General features: G+C 37.6%; 1 protein-coding gene across 1 annotated transcript in view; it reads right to left on the bottom strand.

Annotated features, from left to right (window-relative positions):
* The window catches only part of LOC148944991 (palmitoyltransferase ZDHHC6-like), a 104,988-nt gene that overhangs the window by 61,369 nt on the left and 21,742 nt on the right, over positions 1-21,877 (bottom strand). Inside the window, exon 2 of the mRNA XM_089099628.1 lies at positions 3,497-3,678. Within this exon, the coding sequence (XP_088955754.1) occupies positions 3,497-3,678 (182 nt within the window). The remainder of the gene's footprint in view (positions 1-3,496; positions 3,679-21,877) is intronic.

Below are 21,877 nucleotides of genomic sequence, written 5' to 3'. Positions count from 1 at the left end.
AAGACATAATAGAAAGAGAGAAAGAGAGAATATCCAGAAAGCAATTAGAGTATTTGAAAAAATTACAGGATGAGATAGATCAAATTGAAAAAGATAGTCAAGCCAATGAAATACTTCATCAGGCCCATATGTAAAAAATTGCAAAAGATAGACAAGAAATAGATAAAAAGAAGATAGCTAGAGAGCAGAGAGAAGAGAATATTAGTGTAGATAGAGAACAAAAGGAAGAGGCTGATAGAATAGCCAGAGAACAAAAGGAAGAGGCTGATAGAATAGCCAGAGAACTAAAGGAAGAGGCTCATAGAATAGCCAGAGAACGAAAGGAAGAGGCTGATAGAATAGCCAGAGAACGAAAAAAGGAGAATGACAAAATAGCTAGAGAGACAGAATACAGATATCACAAAGAGTTTAAAAGAACCATAAGATGTCAAGTAGAAGCCCGCTGGGGAATTCCAGAAAGTGAGATTTTATCACAACTAACTTCTAGGATGTCAGATAGCCATAATAATTTGTCTAAGAATCAATCAAGAGAAAATGAAAATTACCAGACATTAAACACTTTTACGGGAAAACATGATACTTAAGGTGGACCGGCCCATAAAACAAATGGCTGCGCTGCGCAGGCTGCGCAGCCTTATCGGAAAAAAGAAATGCTTGATAGTCAAAATGATGATAATCTGGTAAAAATTTATTTGTCGGAGCCTTTTTCTAAAAACTGCCATAATAAAGATGAGAAAGTAACCTATAAAAGAACGAATTGGGCTATAGCACATAATCAAGGAAATATTGACGAGTTTGTGAAATCACATAAAATAGAAGGAAAATTAAACGGAAAATTGACCGAAATGGTAATTGACTCAGGGAGTGAGCAAACTTTTGTGCGAAAGGACCTAATTAAAAAGACAGAAATAGACCATAAAAATTATATTACAACATTATGTTATTATGGAGATAAGCACTAATGCCCGTCTGCTTGGGAAAGAATAGAAATTGTAAAGAAGTACGGTACGGTCCAGAGAAAAACGATAAGAGTAGGCTTAGTACCTATGCTAGTAGTGAATGTTTTAGTAGGAGAAGACTTTGGAGAAATCGGAAATCTCCTATCCTTAAAAGCGACTTCTTTAACAGTGGGAAAATTACAAAATTACACTAAGACGGAAAAACACAATACCTTGTTGCCTACGGGGAAAGGTGTACCGGCCCATAAAACAAATTGGGAGGCTACGCCACCCTGTCGGAAAAACGAAATACTTGATACGCGAGGTCAAAATGTTGATAATTCACAAAAATGGGATGCAGAAGTAAAAAGACCAAAGAATATTGAAATAATACGCGCGAGAATGATTTTTCGGGAAAATTTCCAGAAAATGGAAAATTTGAAAACACTTTTAATGAATATGAGACGCTAACAAGTACAGGCCAGAATGAAGCGCTGATTGTACCAGAAAAAAAGGGGACGAAATTTATTGTACGCGCTTTTCCTCGGAAAGTTCGAGAAATTTTAGTAGAATATGAAGAACCAAATGTCGGAGTTCAATTCCCATTTGATGACGAAATATTTGTTTCTGCGGTAAAAATAAAGAGAGGTAAAAGAGAGAAAAGAGATATTAAACGGAGCTACAATGAAGTGATGCAGTCAAAGATGGTGGACACTGGAGTCCAAATCAGATTTAAGAATTATTTTTTATTTTGCGCGAACGAAAAAATTGAGAAAAGTAGAGATGAAAAGAGGAGTGTAAAAAAGAGAAAAAATTTTGAGATTCAGCCTGCAGTGGCGAAAAATAAAAAATTATCTAGGCTGTGCCTAGCTAAAATAAATAATAGGGGGGGACAAAGAGGTCCTAGACCCACAGTGAAAATTGCAAAATTACAATAAAACGGAAAAACTTAATGGGAGGAGAAGACCCATGACAAATTAAGAGAAACTAATTAAGATAATCCTGACATAGAATTGACTTGTCAACAACGGGTTACGGAAAGATTGAAAGGTACTGAATTTTGGGTTGGATCGAAGAAATTTGAGAAGGAATCTGATATTGGTCTGATCAACTCAAAAGAGGGTTTGTTCCTTTATGAGGGGGAGGAATTCCTTGAAGAAGATCCCCTGCGGGAGGACGTGAAATATTGCCCTTTTCCTCAATGCACAACTGGCGGACAAGTTGTGATCCCTTTACTGAAATGTTGTCTTTCCAGTCTTCAATTTCATCTTCATCCCTCATCGCCAAGCATTATTCATTAAATTATTTTAGGGGACAAGACCCAGAAAAAAGTGATTCAAGGTTCGCTCAGATTCTTACTTCATTTTCCTGAACTCCTTTCGTTTTCACAGGCCTTTGTATTTTCGGCCTTAGACTATTTGAAATTATGCCAAGCGGCAATTTACTTTTTTACCGAGATTTGGGGTTGTTCCTACAGTTGAAGATTAAAAGTCTTACGTATCCAATTTGGTATTCTGTCCGGAATTATCAGAAGGGTATGGAACCAACTCTCAGTTCCTCTGACCTGTGAATTCGTGGGCACAAGAAAATTTTTGTGTTGGATTGCGACGTGCACATAGAATCTCTACCACTCTTGGGGACTTCGATTTTCGAGACCAAATATAGATGTTAGACAATCTAGACCATGGTGGTTCTACAATAGAGACGTGGGGATGACGACGAATCCTGAGGAAAGCGGTGGAAGTACAGACACTGGTGGAAGTACAGACACTGGTGGAAGAGAGAAGATACAAGTTTAGTGATTTTTAGTTTAATGTTATTTATTTTATGTCTGAGTTTCCAGCCAATCCACCGGGGATGCGGGCCATTTATCTTAGGAGGGATGTGTTAGAACCCTTGGTCCCAGTTTGCTCAGATAAATGTCCCTCCCAGATTCCTTTCTTTTGACCCCTTAATTGTTTTCCTTCCCCGAGTAATAATTATTAATTTTCCTTTTATTTTGTGACGCCATTTTGGGTCCTCTTAATTGCGTAGTCGCTTAATAGACCACGAGGTAAGAAATTGCGCAGTTAGGGAGGTTGACCAGTAAGTTAGTAAGTCCTAGGATTGGCTAGAAAAATTCATCACCACCCCATACCCCGTCGCAGACACGCGGCTAGCGGAGCGGGCTGGAAGAAAGTGTCCTTTTTAAAATCAGTTCTTGTATAGCGAGAATTGAATACAGTAAGACTTTTTCTTATACTATGTACTCTTTTAACTTTTCAGCCTAGGTTGAGTCTAAAGAGATAGTCAAAAATATTATCGGTAACCCTCGGCTTTGAAATGTGGCCCTGGACTATCTAATCGCGCTAGTAAATGCGGAACCGTTGGAGTAACCGCGGAAATCCCACTATTCTGGGCCGACGAGGGATCTCCCCCTCCAGTATGTGGCATAGCAACTCTTTGCGCCATTTTTGCCTTTAAAAGTGGTGACCTCCGTACGTTAAACCTCCAATAAAGGGCCAATGTTTTTTGGCCCTTTGGCCCAGTTAACATTAATAGAGAAATTAAAAACTTACTGGTTTCCATTGAGGAGGAACATAACCAGGTCCAAGGGCCAATGAAGCCAAAAAATGGAACAATGTTAATGAACTGCTTATTACAAAGAGGACCAAGTTTAATGTGACAGGTAGAGTTCTATCAAAAGGCCACCATTTTTCGTTGTATCTAAGGGCTGTGAAAGTTATAGACTTAATTATGCCTGAAAAGAAACAAAACAAAGTTATTTATATTAATAGCTTCACAAAGGTATTTCAATATAACAGATATTCATTGAATTAACTTAATGAACAATAAAAGGAGCCCTATCTTCAATGCAGAGCCTACGGTGAGATGATGATCCCCCTGTGATAAATGGATATTTTTTTTCAAATCATATTTTCATTCCCTTTAATTTAATCAGTACACATAAGACATTAACCCGGTGAGGAATTTATAGAAGCAAGTGAGAAAATCCTGGGCATCGAATAACGGAAATGAGGGGGAGGGGATCCAGCATTAAAATTTTCAAAATGCAAGGAGGGGCCATTTTGCTGTTGTTTTTTCTCAATAAAGATTACGAAAAGCTAGTTTTCAATAAAAAAAAATAACAAGAAGGTATTTTTGAAGACCTGGGAAGGAACAGTCCCTTTTGATGCGTCTGGAGCATAGACCTTCCTTCCTCCAACTAAAAAAATTACATGTGGAAATCCTTTAAAAAACACTGTGTTAATGATAGGAAAGGAAAGATCTATGAATTCTTCAAATTTTCTCCCTTTCTTAACAAAATCAAGTTCTATTACCTCATATCTATGAAGAGTACCTAATTTCAGCCAATATATATAAAAAGTGTCATCTACTACTAACTGGAACATGATAGGCCAAACTACTTCTAAGCTTGGACTATCTCTATAAAAAGAGTCATCTATTACTCATTAGTGGCGTTTTTTTTGGGTGGTTGGTTCCGTGGTTTAATCGTGTTTTGAAAATTTTGAGTTTTCGACAAAACACGTAACAGCATGTTTTAACAAAACTTCGTTTTTTTGCGAAACACGAAACATCATGTTGCCTGTTCGACTGTCTGTTTCCTCAAACTTGGAATTTGCTCTTTGTGCGTGTTCCGTGTTCGATTGGTCCCTATCCAGATAGAAAAAAGTTATCTGTAGATGACAAAAGAAAGGATAAGAACGAAGGGAAGAAAATGGACATAGATCCTGCTGAATATGTGTTTTTGAATAGAGGACAAGGTGAAACATATGTGTACAAGAAAACAGGCAAGTAAAAAGCTCAGAATTTTTCCACATGTTTCCACAGTTTTGAATATTTTGCCACTTTTCCTAAAATGCGTTTTTAGACGTTCAACCAGGAACATGGAGAGAGAACACGAAAGCGACAAAAACTGCGTTTTTGGGCTAGAACATGAAACTTGGAACATGAACCATGAAACACGGAACTTCGAAAAAAACGCAGCTATTAAAACATGATAGGGCCAAACTTAGAAGTTTAGCCAATATATATACAAAGTGGCATCTACTAGTCATTAAAACATGATAGGGCCAAACTTATTAGCTTGGCCAATATATATACAAAGTGGCATCTACTAGTCATTAGAACATGATAGGGCCAAACTAAGTAGCTTGGCCAAGATATATAAAAATAGTAATCAACTACTCATTGGATAATGATAGGGCAAAACTTAGAATCTAGGCCAATATATATACAAAGTGGCATCTACTAGTCACTTAAACATGATAGGGCCAAACTTAGAAGTTTAGCAAATATATATACAAAGTGGCATCAATTAGTCATTAAAACATGATAGGCCAAACTTAGAAGCTTGCAAATGTCTGTAAAAGCACCCTTTTATGAACTTGCACTATTTTAATAGATATGAATTTGAATATTCTTGACCTTGCAAATTCTATAGAGGATCTGAATAATATACTTCAATACAACTTTGAAAATATTCATATCTGGTAGTTGCGGGGGTTTAGCATTTTTTTTTTCTTAGCTTCATTACACCGCGCAAAAATAGAAATGAATTAAAATCTTGTTGTCATACCCTTATATCTGTTTTTTTTCGCAGTTTAAGGTTTATAAAGAACCGAGAGGGGGGAAGGCTTGCCAGAACTCATGGGGACTGAATTGAACACATAAGAAAGAGTTTTCATAGAAGGGGGAGAAAAAGCTTAAAGTATCGGAGGGTTTAGGTGTAGTATTTTTAGTTTATGATTAACGTGTTCAGATCAATTTTAGAGCTTTTTTCCCTATTGTTATTTTAATATATATGTCTTAAAATTTATGCTTATATAGAGATGTTTAAACATATATTTATATTTACATAAATATTTATTAAAATCCATGTTATAACCCCCCCCCCCAATTGTTCGTTCACTCGGTATAAAAAATAAGTCGGTAAAATTGTGAAGTGAAGCGCCATGAAAACCAATTTTATGACAAATATTTTCTTTTGTACTTAATATTGAAAATAAACATTAAAATTATAGTAACATTTTGAACTGATGAACTTTCAGCAATTATTATTATTATATATCAAATATTCAGTTTAATTTATTAGCTTTTTTTAAGGTTGTTAAAGACGAATATAGTTTTCGTACAAACAAGTGCTTGGATACTGCCTCCTTTCCTAACTGTAAATAAAAACCAAAAACCTACTGAGTCATTGGGGCTTAACTGAAAACGGATAATATTACACATATTTTCTTTTCCAGTTCTTACAGTATTGAATATAAAAATACAATTACAGTGAAATAAATTCTTGAACTGATGGATCTTTCAACAATTAATATCATTATACATCAAATATTCAATTTGATTTTGTTAATACTTTCCAAGACTGTTCAAGACGCATATAGTTTTCAGTAAAGCGCCAATGACGCGGTAGGTTTCAGAATTTTACAGTGAGAGAAGGGGGTCATACCAAAATTCTTGTTTGTGGTGATTTTTGTTCATTTCAAGCTTTATGTGCATATCGAATTCAAGTTTCACTGGTGTTAAGATTTATTTATTAATTTACTGTAATAGCTATTGTATGTCTGCTTGCATTGTTTGGTCGTTTAAGTAATTTTCGTTTTAAGTTTCATTTATACTTCAATAGGAAAATATTTTTTTTTCGTTTCAAGCTTGATTTTCATATTCAATCTAAGCATAACTTGCTTTAAGATCTATTTATACATTTATATTATTGCTTGTTGTATTAAGATAAGATAAGATTTATTGCTGAAAAATGGCTATCACTTTAGCGTCAAATACAGCGAAAAAAGAACTACAAAAACAAACAATCAAACAACAACAGAAAATTATAAAAGGGTCAATGTAAAATACGTAAAACATTAAAAACGAAAAAAAAGTAAACTCATAAAATTATAAGGCCAATGTCGTCAGCAAAAATGCCCCCCCCCCCCAAAAAAAAAACTCGTAAAATTAACAAGGGGATAAGGTAAAAACAAAAACATAAGTTAGTTGGTGGCTAACAAACATAAATATAAAACCTCCAAATTTGCAAAATGGGCATTAAAATTAATAACTATGAGGTAAAGAGTGAGTGAGGGGGGGGGGGGGGAGGGGCAGGGGAGATGCAGTGGTTGAAAATGTCAACTATGTAAGGGATAAAAGTTCTTCTATATCTTTCAGTGCAAACTCTTATTGGGGCAAGAAGGGGGATTTTTGTTGACATAGAACGTGGGAGGCGGGGTTGAAGGGGTGAATATTGACAAGGAAAAAGGGGAGTTGTTCGATGGTTATGAAGGCCTTTGTTAGAAAAACTCAAGGTAATTTTTGTTCTTCTTTTCTTAAGGGTGACAAGATTAGCTCTCCTAAGAAGGGAAATATAAGGTACTTTACCCTCATTGAAGATAGTTCTTAGGCACCTTTTTTGTACTGCCTCTATTCTGTCCGACAATTTAATGGAAATGCCAGGATGCCGAACAGGACAGGCGTACTCAAGGGTTGGGCGTACAAATGAAAAGAAAATCCTCAAACAGTGCGATTTAGGGCGTTTAAATTTCTGAAGGAGTTTAAGGAGGGAAAATACGGCATTTGCACGTTGTAAGATATCATTAATATGACAATCCCATTTTAAGTTGCTTGAGATGGTAACACCCAGTAATTTCATAGTGGTAACGGACATTTCAGGGGGGATTGGACAGGAGAAAGAAGGAGGAGTTTTAAGGAAATTAATAGTAAGAACAGTTGACTTAAAGGGTTGACTTTCATATCATCAGTAAGAGCTTCGGCTGATATTGATTCCAAGATGTACATTGGGTTGCTTTTAGAATTTTTGGAACATGTCTCTAAGACAGTTAGATCATCAACGAATTTCCATCTATCCGGGAAATAAACACCAAGGTTGTTTATCATTGTAAGAAATAAAATTGGACCTAAGAGGGTTCCTTGGGGCACACCATTATAAATTGGGAGGGGATCAGAATATACATTCAGGTAGTTCACGACTTGCGTTCTGTTAGAGAGGAAAGACGAAATTATTCTAATTAAATAAGGGTCAACTTGAAAGTCATTATCAAGCATACTATTATTGTTTATTTGATTTCTGTTCGTTTTGGGTTTCATTTATTCTTTAATAGTAATTTCTGGTCGTTTTGAATTTGAATTTTAAAAGGTATTTGTATCTGCTGAGATTAAGTTTAAAATGGTATTTACTTTTATTTTAAAAAAGCATTTTTCGGAAAGTTTTTTTTTAAGTGATTTCTGTTATATTTTTATTGCAAAAAATTTCAAGTTTTTAAAAATTTCTTATTTCAAAATCAAACTTTAAAAAAATAATAATCAAATATTCATCAAAGTATCAAAACTGATATCAAAGTAACAATATCAAAGTGAAAAAATGGATTTGTGTCAGACTCGGACTTTTTATTATCTGATGTTCGGACTATTTTTAATAAAATTGCTATCTCAAAATCTTTATCGGATGGGTTTGGGGCAAAGGGGCATGGGGGGACTAGATTAAGCTTCGGTCTCTTTTGACTCTTTCAAAGTGAACTAGAACTTTATATTTTCAATCAAATGAGCCCTCTCTGAAGTTTATACGAGCATCCCTTCTATAAAAACCATATATATCGCCAAAGTATAACTTTCAACGCCAGTCCCTGGGCCCTGGGGGGTTGTTTCAACCCGGATTTTTAATATCTGATGGTTGAACTATTTTTAACAAAATGGTCACCTGAAATTTTTATCGAATGGGTTTGTCCATCCGATACACCCAAAGGCGTAGAAGGCGGGAGGGGCTAGTTGCCCTCCGATCCTTTTTCACTCTGAGAAAATGAACTACAACTTTTAATTTCCATTCAAATGAGCCCTCTCTGAAGTTTATACGAGCATACCTTCCATAAGAACCATATATGCCCCCAGAGCAATACTTAAAACCCCTACCCCGGCCCTGGGGGGTATGTGTCGACACAGGAGTTTTTCCTATCTGACCTTTGAACTATTTCTAACGAAATGACAATACGTAAAGGAGTTCTTGTCATAGATCTTTGAACTATCATAGGCCTAAGTAAAGAACGATGTGGGTACAATGTGCTGTTTTTTTGTTGTTTTTTTCTCCATACCCGGGCACTTCGTATCGAAGGAGTTGTCGTAGAAAGTTCGAAAAGGGCTCATTCGATTGCAAATTGGAGTGGCTAGTACTCTTTTTTATAGTCGAAACTGATTGGAGGGCAACTAGCCCCCCCCCCACGCGCATCATTCCCCCAAACACATCCAATCAAAATTTTGAGATAGCCATTTTGTTCAGCGTAGTTGATTTCCAGATAAAAATATCTTTTTGAGGAGGACAATCCTCAACAACACTCGGGGCAAGGGTTTTAAGTTATGCCCTGGGGCATATAAGGTTTTTATAGAAGGCGTTGTCGTAGAAACTTCAAAAAAGCCTTATTCGATTGGATATTCAAAGGGTTATTGCCCTTTGTAATAGTCGAAAATGATTGGAGGGCAACTAGCCCCCCTCCCCCCACGCCCATTATTCCCCCAAATACATCCAATCAAAATTTTGAGATAGCACTTTTGTTAAGCGTAGCTGATTTCCAGATAGAAAATATGTTTTTGCGGAGGACACTCCCCCACAACCCTCAAGGCAAGACTTTTAAGTTATGCCCTGGGGGCATATAAGGTTTTATAGAAGGCGTTGTCATAGCAACTTCAAAACAAGCTCATTCGATTGGAAATTCAAAGGTCTAGATCCCTTCTTAATAGTCGAAAATGATAGGAGGGCAACTAGCCCCCCCCCCACGCCCCTCATTCCCCCAAACACATCCAATCTATATTTTGAGATAGCAATTTTGTTCAGCGTAGCTGATTTCCTGATAGAAAATATCTTTTTGAGGAGGACTCTCCCCCCCCAACCCTCGGGGCAAGGGTTTTAAGTTATGCCCCGGGGGCATATAAGGTTTTTATAGAAAGCATTGTTGTAGAAAACTTCAAAAAAGGCTCATTCAATTGGAAATTCAAAGGTATAGTGCCCTTTTTAATAGTCTACAGTGATTGGAGGGCAACTAGCCCCCCCCGTGCCCATCATTCCCCCAAACACATTCAATAAAAATTTTGAGATACCCATTTTGTTCAGCGTAGTTGATTTATAGATAGAAAATATGTTTTTGAGTAGGATACTCCGCTACAGCCCTCAGGGCAAGGGTTTTAAGTTATGCCCTGGGGGCATATAAGTTTTTTTATAGAAAACGTTGTCGTAGAAACTTTAGAAAAGGGCTCATTCAATTTTAAATTCAAAGGGCTAGTGCCCTTTTTAACAGCCGAAAGTGATTAGTAATATTTTTTGTTTTTGTTGCTGTTTAGACCAGGGCACTTCGGATTGAAGGATTTGTCGCGGGAACTTCGAAAGGGGCTCATTCGATTGAAAATAGAAAGAGCTAATGCCCTTTTTAATAGTCAAAAGTGATTGGAAGGCTACTAATCCCCCTTCTACTCCTACCCACCCATTTGCCCAATACATTTAAAAACTAAATGTTGCCTTAAGATTAAATCAACATGCACTGTTATAATGCTAATTCCCAATAAGGCATCTCAGCAGTATCCCAAGAACGACTGAGGGTATTATGTTCAAACTTTCGAGGCAACTTCTGCTCTTAAAATTTAACCAAATCAAAATATTGTAAGTGTATCAAAGCTATCAAAGAAAGTAAACAGATTTTTTTGCGAATGGTATCAAGTTTTCCATTTCAGGTCAACTAGAGGAGGTATGAAACTAAGTTAAACAGTACTATTTGTGTCCAGATTTTTAAAATGGTGTATATTGTTAAAAATTGCTGAAAAATGGCTGGGGCACGGGTAAATGGCAGGAGTATGAATGACTCTCCTATTGGACACATACTTGTCAGGTTAGTTTTTGAAAAGGCATTTTGAAAAGGCAAAATTTTTCATTAACCTGCCTCCAGGCCCTGGCGGGTTCCGTGGACACAGGAATTTTTCTTATCTGACCATTGAACTATTTTTAATGAAATAGGTATTATAAAGATTTTATTGGATGGGCTTGGGGAAAAAGGTTGTGTGTGTGTGGGGGGGGACTAGTTGCCCTCGTACATCTTTTAACTCTTACAAATTGAACTAGAACTTTCAATTTCCAATGAAATGAGCCCTCTCTGAAGTTTATACGAGCATCCCTTTCATAAGAACCATATACGCCCCCTGGACCCCCTGGAAAACACTTACAACGCCTATCCCCCAGGCTCTGGGGGGGGGGTTGTTTTTGTTATCTAAATTTTGAACAAATTCCGAAACGCTAGCTATCTCAAAATTTGTAGCGGGCGGGTTTGGGGAAAAAGAGAGCGTGGGGGAGGGGGCTAGTTTAACTCTTTTGACTCTGACAGAGTGAACTAGAACTTTCAATTTCCAATCAAATGAGCCCTCTATGAAGTTTATACGAGCATCCCTTTCATAAGAACCATACATGCTCTTCCCCTGTGCCCTGGGGGGTTCTATTGACACCGGATTTTTTCTTATCCGATATTTGAACTATTTTTTACAAAATGTCTATCTCAAAATTCTCATCAAATGGGTTTTGAAAAAGAAGAAATGGGGGGGGGGGGAAGGGGAGGGGGCTAGCTACCCTCGGATGTCTTTTGACTACTAAAATGCGAGCTCGAACTTTCAATATCCAATCAAATGAGCCCTCTCTGAAGTTTATACGAGCATCCCTTTAATGCGAACAATATATGCCCCAGGGCATAACTTACAAGGCCTGCACCCGGGTCCTGGAGGGTTATGACGACAACTGAGTTTTTGTTATCTGACTTTTGAGCGATTTTTAACTTAATGGCTATCTCAAAATTTTTATTGGATAAATTTGGGGAAAGGGGGCGTGGCGGGGGGCAGGGGGGGGGGGCTAGTTGCCCTCCAATCTCTTTCGAATCTAGAAAACTGAACTAGAGCTTTCAATTTCCAATCAAATCAGTCATCTTTGAATGTTTTACGAGCATACCTTAAGAGCATCCAATAAGAACCATATATTCCCCCAGAGCATAACTTACAACACCTGCCCTCGGGCCTTGGGGGGCTGTATTGACCCCTGCGTTTTTGTTGTAAGACATTTGAACTATCATAGGCAGCGCGCTACCGCTGCCTAAGTAAAGAACGATGTGGGCACAATGTTGTTTTTTTTTCTCCATCCGGGCACTTCGTATCGAAGGAGTTGTCAAATAAATTTCGAAAAAGGACTCATTGGATTGGAAATTGAAATGGCTAGTGCCCTTTTTAGTAGTCAAACGTGATTGGAAGGCAACAAGCCCCCCCCCCTCACACCAGACATTCCCCCAAAACACATCCAATCAAAATTTTGAGATATCCATTTTGTTCAGCGTAGTTGATTTCCAGATAGAAAATATGTTTTTGAGGAGGACACTCCCCCACAACCCTCGGGGCAAGGGTTTTAAGTTATGCCCTGAGGGTATATAAGAACGATGTTGGCACTCTATTTATTATTTTTTCCTTTAGAGCAAGGCACTTCATATGGAAAAGGTCGTCGTAGAAACTTCAAAAGGGACTCATTCAATTGGAAATTGAGAGTTCCAGTACCCTTTTTAATAGTCGAAACTGATTGGAGGGCAACTATCCCCCCCCCCAAGCCCACCAATCCCCCAAACACATCCAATCAAAATTTTGAGATAGACATTTTTGTTCAGCGTAGTTGATTTCCCGATAGAAAATATGTTTTGAGGAGGACACTCCCCCACAACCCTCAAGGCAAGCGTTTTAAGATATGCCCTGGGGGCATATAAGGTTTTTATAGAAGGGGTTGTCCTAGAAACTTCAAAACAGGCTCATTCGATTGGAAATTGGAAGGGCTAGTACCCTTTTTAATAGTCGAAAGTGATTGGAGGCAACTAGCACCCCCCCCCTACACCCATCATTCCCCCAAAAACGTCCAATCAAAATTTTAAGATAGCCATTTTGTTCAGCGTAGTTTATTTCCAGATAGAAAATATTTTTTGAGGAGGACACTCCCCCACAACCCTCAGGGCAAGGGTTTTAAGTTATGCTCTGGGGGCATATAAGGTTTTTTTATAGAAGGCGTTGTCGTAGAAACTTCAAAAAAGACTCATTCGATTGGAAATTCAAATGGCTAGTGCCCTTTTTAATAGTCGAAAGTGATTGAAGGGCAACTAGCCCCCCCCCCACGCCCACCATTTCCCCAAACACATCCAATCAAAATTTCGAGATAGCCATTTTGTTCAGCGCAGTCAATTTCCAGATAGAAAATATGTTTTTGAGGAGGAAACTCCCCCAGAGCCCTCAGGACAAGGGTTTTAAGTTATGCCCTGGGGGAATATAAGGTTTTTATAGAAGGCGCTGTCGTAGAAACTACAAAACAGGCTCATTCGATTAGAAATTCAAAGGGCTAGTACCCTTTTTAATAGTCGAAAGTGATTGGAGGGCAACTAGCCCCCTCCCCCCACGCCCATCATTCCCCCAAACACATGCAATCAAATTTTTTAGATAGCCATTTTATTGAACGTAGTTGAAAGTTCTGGAAATTAGGTCTTTAAGAATAACAAGCCCTCCCCCCACAGCCCTCGGGGCATGGGTTGTAAGTTATGTCCTGGGGACATATAAAGTTTTTATTGAAAGGGTTGTCGTAGAAACTTCAAAGGGCTCATTCAATTAGAAATTGAAAGGGCTAGTGCCTTTTTTAATAGTTGAAAGTGATTGGATAGCGACTAACGCCCCTCTCATGCCCACCCTTTTCCCAAACACATCGAATTAAATTTTGAGATATACATTTTGTTCAACGTAGTCGAAAGTTCTGAACATTTTGTCTTTTAGGGTGATAACCCCCTCAAAGCCCTCAGTGCAAGGGTTGTAAGCTATGCCCTGGGGCATGTAAAGTTTTATTGAAAGCGTTGTCGTAGAAACTTCAAAAGGGCTCATTCAATTGGAAATTGAAAGGGCTAGTGCCTTTTTTAATAGTTGAAAGTGATTGAATAGCAACTTACGCCCCTCTCATGCCCACTATTTTCCCAAACACATCGAATTAAAATTTTGAGATATCCATTTTGTTCAACGTAGTTGAAAGTTCTGGAAATTTTGACTTTTAGGATGATAACCACCTTAGAGCCCTCAGTGCAAGGGTTGTAAGTTGCCCTGGGGCATATAAAGGTTTTATTGAAAGCGTTGTCGTAGAAACTTCAAAAGAATTCATTCAATTGGAAATTGAAAGGGCTTGTGCCTTTTTTAATAGTTGAAAGTGATTGGATAGCGACTAACACCCCTGTCACGCCCACCATTTTTCAAAGCCAATCCAATCAAAATGTTGAGATATCCATTTTGTTCAACGTAGTTGAAGGTTCTAGAAATTAGGTCTTTTAGGAAGATATCCCCTCAGAGCCCTCAGTGCAAGGGTTGTAAGTTATGCCATGGGGGCATATAAGGTTTATATAGAAAGTTGTTGCATAAATCATAGGCCGCGCGATCGCGCTGCCTAAGTAAAGAACGGGGACACTCGAGAGCGAGAAAAGAAACGGGGACTAAGTAAAGAGGAGGACACTCTCCCACAACCCTCAGGGCAAGGGTTTAAGTTATGCCCTGGGGGCATATAAGAATGATCTTGGCACAATGTATTATATATTATTTTTTTCCTTTAGAGCAGGGCACTTCGTATCAAAGAAGTTGTCGTAGAAACTTTGAAAAGCGCTCATTCAATTGGATATTGGGGTGGCTTGTGCCCTTTTTAATATTTGAAAGTGATTGGAAGGCGACCAACACCCCTTCCACGCCCACCATGTCCCGAACCTCATCCAATCAAAATTTTGAGATAGCCATTTTGTTCGGCGTATTTGATTTCCACATAGAAATTATGTTCTTGAGGAAAGTCCCCCACAGCCCTTAGGGCAAGGGTTGTAAGTTATGCCCTGGGGCATATAAGGTTTTTTAAAGAAGGCGTTGTCATAGAAACTTTAAAAAGGCTCATTCGATTGCAAATTCAAAGGGCTAGTGCCCTTTTTAATAGTCGAAAGTGATTTGAGGGAAACTAACCTGCCTCTTAGGCCCACCTTTTCCCCAAACACATCTAATCAAAACTTTGAGATGGCCATTGTATTTAACGTAGTTTTAAGTTCTGTAAATTAGGTCATTGAGGATGACAACCCCCCCCCCCACAGCCCTTAGGGCAAGGGTTGTAAACTATGCCCTGGGGATGTATAAGGTTTTTATTGAAAGCGTAGAAACTTCGAAAGGGCTCATTCAATTGGAAATTGAAAGGGCTAGTCCCTTTTTTAATAGTTGAAAGTGATTGGAGAGCGACTAACACCCCTCTCACGCCCACCATTTTCTCAAACACATCCAATACAGATTTTGAGATAGTCATTTTGTTCCATGCAGTTCAAAATTCTGGAAATTATACCTTTGAGCAGAGCACTCCTCCCACAGTCTTCAGGTCAAAGGTTATAAGTTATGCCCTGGGTGCATATAAGGTTTATATTAAAATCTTTGTCGTAGAAACTTGAAAAAAGGCTCATTCGACTTGAAATTCAAAGGGCTAGTACCCTTTTTAACGGACGAAAGTGATTACTGATATTTTTTGTTGTTGTTGTTGTTTAGACAAGGGCACTTCGTATCGAAGAAGTTGAAAGTCGAAAGTAATTGGAGGGCAACTAATCCCCCTTCTACTCCCACCCTCAGACGCCCACCCTCCCATTTGCCTATTATGTTTAAGAACTAAATGTTGCCTTAAGATTAAATCAAAATGTACTGTTATAATGCTAATCCCAAATAAGGCATCCCGGCATCATTACAAAAATGAGTGAGGGTATTATATTCAAACCTTTGGTGCTACTTCTGTTCTTAACATTTAACCCAATCAAAATAGTGTAAGTGTATCCAAGCTATCAAAGAAAGTAAACAGATTTTTTGGCGAATGGTATTAAGTTTCCCAGTTCAGGTCAACTAGAGGAGGTACCAAACTAAATTAAACAGTACTATTTGTGTCCATATTTTTAAAAGGATTAATGCTGTTAAAAATTGCTGAAAATTTTTCTCCAGCATACAAATAGCAGGCTAAACTATAAAGTCTTAAAAAACGAAAAGATTTAAAGTGTTATTTTCTTTTTCCCTTAAAAGACTATATCAATATAAAACGAACAGAAATTAATTAAAAAAACTTTTTCCACAAAATAATTTTTTCAAAGAAAAGTAAAGAACTCCATAATAACCGAGCCAAACTCAAACTCAATAAATAATCGAGCCAAACTCAAAACGAGCAGAAATTCAAATAAGTTGGGCACAAAACCCCCATGCCTTCCGAAGGCCAGAACAAAATTTGCACTTTACTGAAAAAATACAAATTAATGTTTATTGTTAGTTTAAAATACATATACTGATATTTAGTAATCAAAATGTTAATATTATTGAATTTATTAAAGTTATAAAAGTAAAACATATATATTTTTTTCAGTAAAGTGTAAATTTTGTTCTTGCCTTGGGAAAAAGGGGCTCATTCGATTGAAAATCGAGAGTTCTAGTGCCCTTTTTAATGGTCAAAAGTTATCGGAGGGCAAATAGCCCCCCCCCACGCCCATTATTCTCCCAAACACATCCAATCAAATTCTAAGATAGCTATTTTGTTCAACGCAGTCGATTTTCAGATCGAAAATATGTTTTTGAGGAGGACACTCCCCCACAACCCTCACCAACCTAACTTTAGCTTGAGATAACTTTAACCCAACACTCACCAAAACCAACTTTAATTTGAGACTAACACTCCTCAGAAATTAAAAATAAATGAAAATGATTTTTAAAAAATAAACTTTTATAATATCTAACTGTTCTAATTCACAATTTCACAGGTTTTTACCTGTTTTCTTCTTTTCCTTTGACTGAAATGGATCATAATTTTGGGGATCAAAGAAACCATTTATACTGAGCAAGATCAGGGAATGTCTCTTATTTACCTATTTAAATGAGCATTAGTAAAAGCATTGACTCAAGCAACAATAAAAAATAAACGTTCATAGCAATCCAACAACAGACGTTACCATGGTATGTGCTATATGACAAATATCAATCTGGGGCCACAGATTTTTTCACTATTTACTGTTTTTACGAAACTTTCACTATCAATCTGGGGCCACAGATTTTTTCACTATTTACTGTTTTTACGAGACTTTCACTATCAATCTGGGGCCACGGATTTTTTCACTATTTACTGTTGTTACGAAACTTTTCAGGGAATGATGGGGTTTCTTGACAAAAATTTACTGGGATTCCATAGATTCTCCCTGCACATGTTATCACATCGTTCAACGTTCTAGAGTTCCACATTAAGCTCTTCAAAAAGCTTTAAAAGCAATTTCAGTTCGAGGATGTGAAAAGAAAAGTCTTAAAATAAAGCAAGAAAAATAGAGGCATGGACTAGATAAGACAATGGACTTTCAGAAAACTTGAATTATGCAAGACCCATGATGTCAATGAGCATCCTTCCAGCTGATTTACTTTCAGGGTGAACATCAGCATTGCCAACGTGGTGCATTTGTACCGGTTTTGGTGCAACTTAGAGGTACTGGTGCATTTTAGTTTTGCTTCTTTTTTTTTTACTTTGGGTATCTGTTCCAAATTTTAGTTTTATTAAAAATGATTTTCTTGTTCTGGTAATTTTTTAACCTGCTGTTTATACTGCACAAATTAATCTTTTGTGGTACAATTTTAGTAGGACAACTGGCAGAGTTTATTTCAAAGCGTTCTTCTTCTTCTTCTTCTTCTATTTCAGTAGGCGGAGCTTTTCAGTCAAGACTATTCACCCTTTTCCTTATGCTTCATTCTGTGAGCTGAACAGAACGATTGAATAGGTTGCTTCTTATTTATTGAATCTGCTCAGATTTCTTTCAGTAAATCTTTTGACTCTAGGAGTTGAAATATAAGAAGATAAACACTGAGTTCTGTGCTCTGTGTGCAGCTATAGTCAGCTAGACTCTTAGCTGATGGTGATATTTTGTGGTGTTTGAAGCACTTTAACAGTTTACGATGCAGAGTATACTGTGCAGACGTCAGCATATTACATTCAATCAGGCAAGGGTCATCAACGCTGGTTTACACTTCATGGTCATCATGGTAATATTTTTATTCTTTCAAGGAGGGCGGGGGGGAGGAAACTACTTGGCTTTTCAATAAGGGTAACACAAGGGAAGCGTAGGGTCCTGCTACTTTTCCATCGCAATTTAAGAGTAAATAATCGGCAGGTACCCCTACGTCTCTTGCGACAGAACCCTCGCCTTCTTCTGCTTGTCGATCTTTCTTCTTACCGTTTTAAAGACATCTTTTACAGAATACTGAGAATCAAAGAGAAGTCAATCATTTTCTTGATAGTCCATCTCTCTTCCTGGGCTGGGAGGTCTGTTTCTAGCAACAGCTTGATGTCTTACTCAAATCCCAACTTCTTGGTGACTCTTTTAAGCTTGGAGGAGATAGTTCTTGAATTTAGGGACTCAAACAGGAGACGATGAATAGTCTCGACTGTTGATACGCCTTGGCAACAGAAAAGGCTTAAGTTCCACAAGTGTTATTTCCTCCAGAGATTCATTGCTTGGCTCTTAATCCTCATAAACGCCAGGTTATCTCCATCGTCTTTGGATATGAGTTTCAACGGTCCTTATTGAAGTAAATTGCAATTTCTGCGTCAAGTGAATCCCTAAGTGTGGTAGATACAGAGTTTTGGCCGATTCAAGAAGACCTCTGAATTTCTTGGCATACCAATCTGCGAACCTCTTCATTAAAACGTATTCCCTGGTGACCGGGGAGGTATTAGAAAGATAGTCCTATCCCCTCTTTGGCAAGGGCTATCATTAATTCTTGCAACTGATGGATGTTTCTGTCTGTGACTTCAAATTCAATTTCCTTAATAATTTGTAAGGATTATTGGAATTCTAAGAATACAACTGGTCTTTTTTCTTTTAGGAGGGTTTGCGTAGACTAGCTTAAGATCCTTGCATATTGCAGCTATTTTAGTCGTGAGAAACAGAGGAACCGTTGGCAAGCAGTTTCGAGATGTGGAGGCGTAACTAGAGGATGACTATGGAAACATCTGCTTTACCTGCCTATACGGAGCCGTCGGTATAAATTTCCACGAAATCGTAGAGCATTGTCACTCTAACCTTTTGGAATTCTGCTTCAGTTATTTCTGGAGATATCTTGTTTCTTTTCAGCAATTAGTCGGAGGAATACATTAAAAGGAAGTAACATCCATGCTGGAGGAAATGGCAGACAAGGGAAAGAAAAATGATCATTTTGCCAGGTTGGACAATTGCAAATAAAAGTATCCCAATTCTCCCTGAAGATTGGGAACATATTTTTCCGAATGTTAACCAATACAGTGGGTGTTTTTAGCCGTATGCTTGAATCTTTGTTAAGTACTTTACAGATAGCATTTAGCTTCGCTTATATATCAAAGAAATTCTGGGTAGTTTAAGAACTTTAGCTCCCTCTGAGTGGCAGTGAAGCCCTAAAGTAATTCTAAGAGACATATTTTGAAGGGTTTCTAGCGTTACTGTGGTAGTTTTACTGCAATTGATGCATACTATCAATCCATAATCAAGATTTGATCTGATGAATCTCTTGTAAAGATCCAGCAGAATTTTGGGAGAATTTGCCCCGAAGAAGGAAGTAAGTCGTCGAATGATTGATTTTCTTTTCCCGCAAGACTGCATAGCTTTGACTTCAGCGTTCCTAGTGAGGCGTTGATACACGGTTAATCCTAAAATCACAGAGTTAAATTCAAGCTGAATTAATAAGCCTTTAAAGTAAAGCTGTGGTATTCAGACTTTTTGTTTATTATAGAAGATTAATTAAAAAAAACTTTTTCCACAAAACAAGTTTTTTAAACAAAAGTAAAGAACTCCATTAAACCAAAAATTTAAATGAATTTACTGAAAAAAAATGTGCAAAAAATGTCTAGCTGATACGCTAGACATTTGATGTCTAGACAAAATGTCAGCAGACAAAATGTCTAGCTGAAAAGCGTAGCTGATACGCGTATCAGCTGATACGCTGATATTTAGTCGTTAAAATCTTAATAAATTTTCGATTTCTTAAAGTGAAATCACTTAAAAGAATTTTTTCAGAAAAGTACAAATTATATTCTGGCTTTTCGAAGGCATAGGGGTTTATAACCCTACTCGTATTAATTTCTGCTCGTTTTGAGTTTGACTCTGTTATTTATTTTAATTTCTGTTTGCTTTGGGATTCATTTATTTATTGATACTGATTTGTGGTAGTTGTATGAATGGTAGATTATTTAATACTATTTTTGTTCATTTTTGGTTTAATGGGGTTCTTTACTTTTTTGAAAAACTTATTTTGTGGAAAGTTTTTTAAATTAATTTCTCTTCATTTTATATTGGCATAGTCTTTTTCAGGGAAAAAGACTGATCCTCTTTTTTGGTAGCTTTGGACTACTAATAAGGGCACTAGCCCTCCCAAGCCCCAATTTAATGAACCCCTTTTGAAGTTTCTACGACAACATTTTCTATAAAAACCTTATATGCCCTCAGGGCATAAATTAAAACTGTCGCCCTGAAAATTTTTGGCGGATTGTCATCCTCAAATACCTAATTTCCAGAACTTTCAACTACGTTGAAAAAAATGGCTATCTCAAAATTTTGATTGAATGTGTTTGGGGAAAAGGTGGGCGTGAGAGGGGGGTTAGTTGCCCTTCAATCACTTTCGACTATTAAAAAGGCACTAGCCCCTTCAATTTTAAATCGAATGAGCCCATTTTGAAGTTTCTGCAACAGCGCTTTCTATAGAAAGCTTATATGCCCAAGGCATAGCTTACAACCCTTACCCTAAGGAATGTGGGGGGGGGGGCGGTTGTCATCCTCAAAGACCTTAGTTCCAGAACTTTCAACTACGTTAAAAAAATTGCCATCTAAAAATTTTTATCGGGTGCGTTTGGGGAAATGGTGGGTGTGAGATGGGGGTTATTTGCCCTCCAATCACTTTCTACTATTAAAAAGGGCACAAGCCCTTTTAATTTCTAATCAAATGAGCCCTTTCTGAAGTTTCTACGACAACCCTTTCTATAAAAACTTTATATGCCCTCAGGCCATAACATACAGGCCCTTGCACTGAGGGCTTGGGGGGTGTCATCCTCAAAGACATAATTTCCAGAACTTTCAACTACGTTGAAAATATGGCTATCTCAAAATTTGATTGGGTGGGTTTGGGGAAATGGTGGGCGTGAGAGGGGGGTTAGTTGCCCTTCAATCACTTTCGACTATTAAAAAGGGCACTAGCCCTTTCCAATTTTCAATTGAATGAGCCCTTTTGAAGTTTCTATGACAAAACTAACTATAAAAACCTTATATGCGCCCAGGGCATATCTTACAATATCCCCACATCCCTGAGGGATGTGGGGCCTTTGTTATCCTAAAAGACATAATTTCCAGAACTTTAAACTATGTTGAACAAAATGACTATTTCAAAATTTTGATTGGATGTGTTTGGGGAAATGGTGGCGTGAGAGGGGGTTAATTGCCCTCCAATCACTTTTGCCCTCCGATCATCTTGTATATAATTTCCGAAGTGATTTGAGTAGAAATGAGGAAGGAATCTTTGAATCCCTTTCTATTGAGATTAAGTCAGGTTGTAAGAATTTAGTAGTCGGTTTGGTTTACAGATCCCCTAGTGGATCTATTCCTTCGTTTATGAAAATTCTAGAAGAGGTTTTGGACTTAGTCCAAAAGCATCCTTGCGAACTAATCCTTATGGGGGATTTCAACCTTAACCTGCTGGATCAAAATTCTGCTTCGGCTGCAGATTTTTTGTCAATGATGCTTTCTGCGGGAACTATACCTTCAGTTTGTATACCAACCCGGGTTACTGAGATGCATGCATCACTTATTGATAATATTTTTTCGTCACTAGATGTCTTAGATAATTCGGTGATG

Source organism: Artemia sp. Qi Xiang Cuo, chromosome 13 (assembly GCF_049724085.1).
Source record: "Artemia sp. Qi Xiang Cuo chromosome 13, ASM4972408v1, whole genome shotgun sequence".
Lineage (NCBI taxonomy): Eukaryota > Metazoa > Arthropoda > Branchiopoda > Anostraca > Artemiidae > Artemia > Artemia sp. Qi Xiang Cuo.
This window is presented reverse-complemented; position numbering and strand designations above follow the sequence as displayed.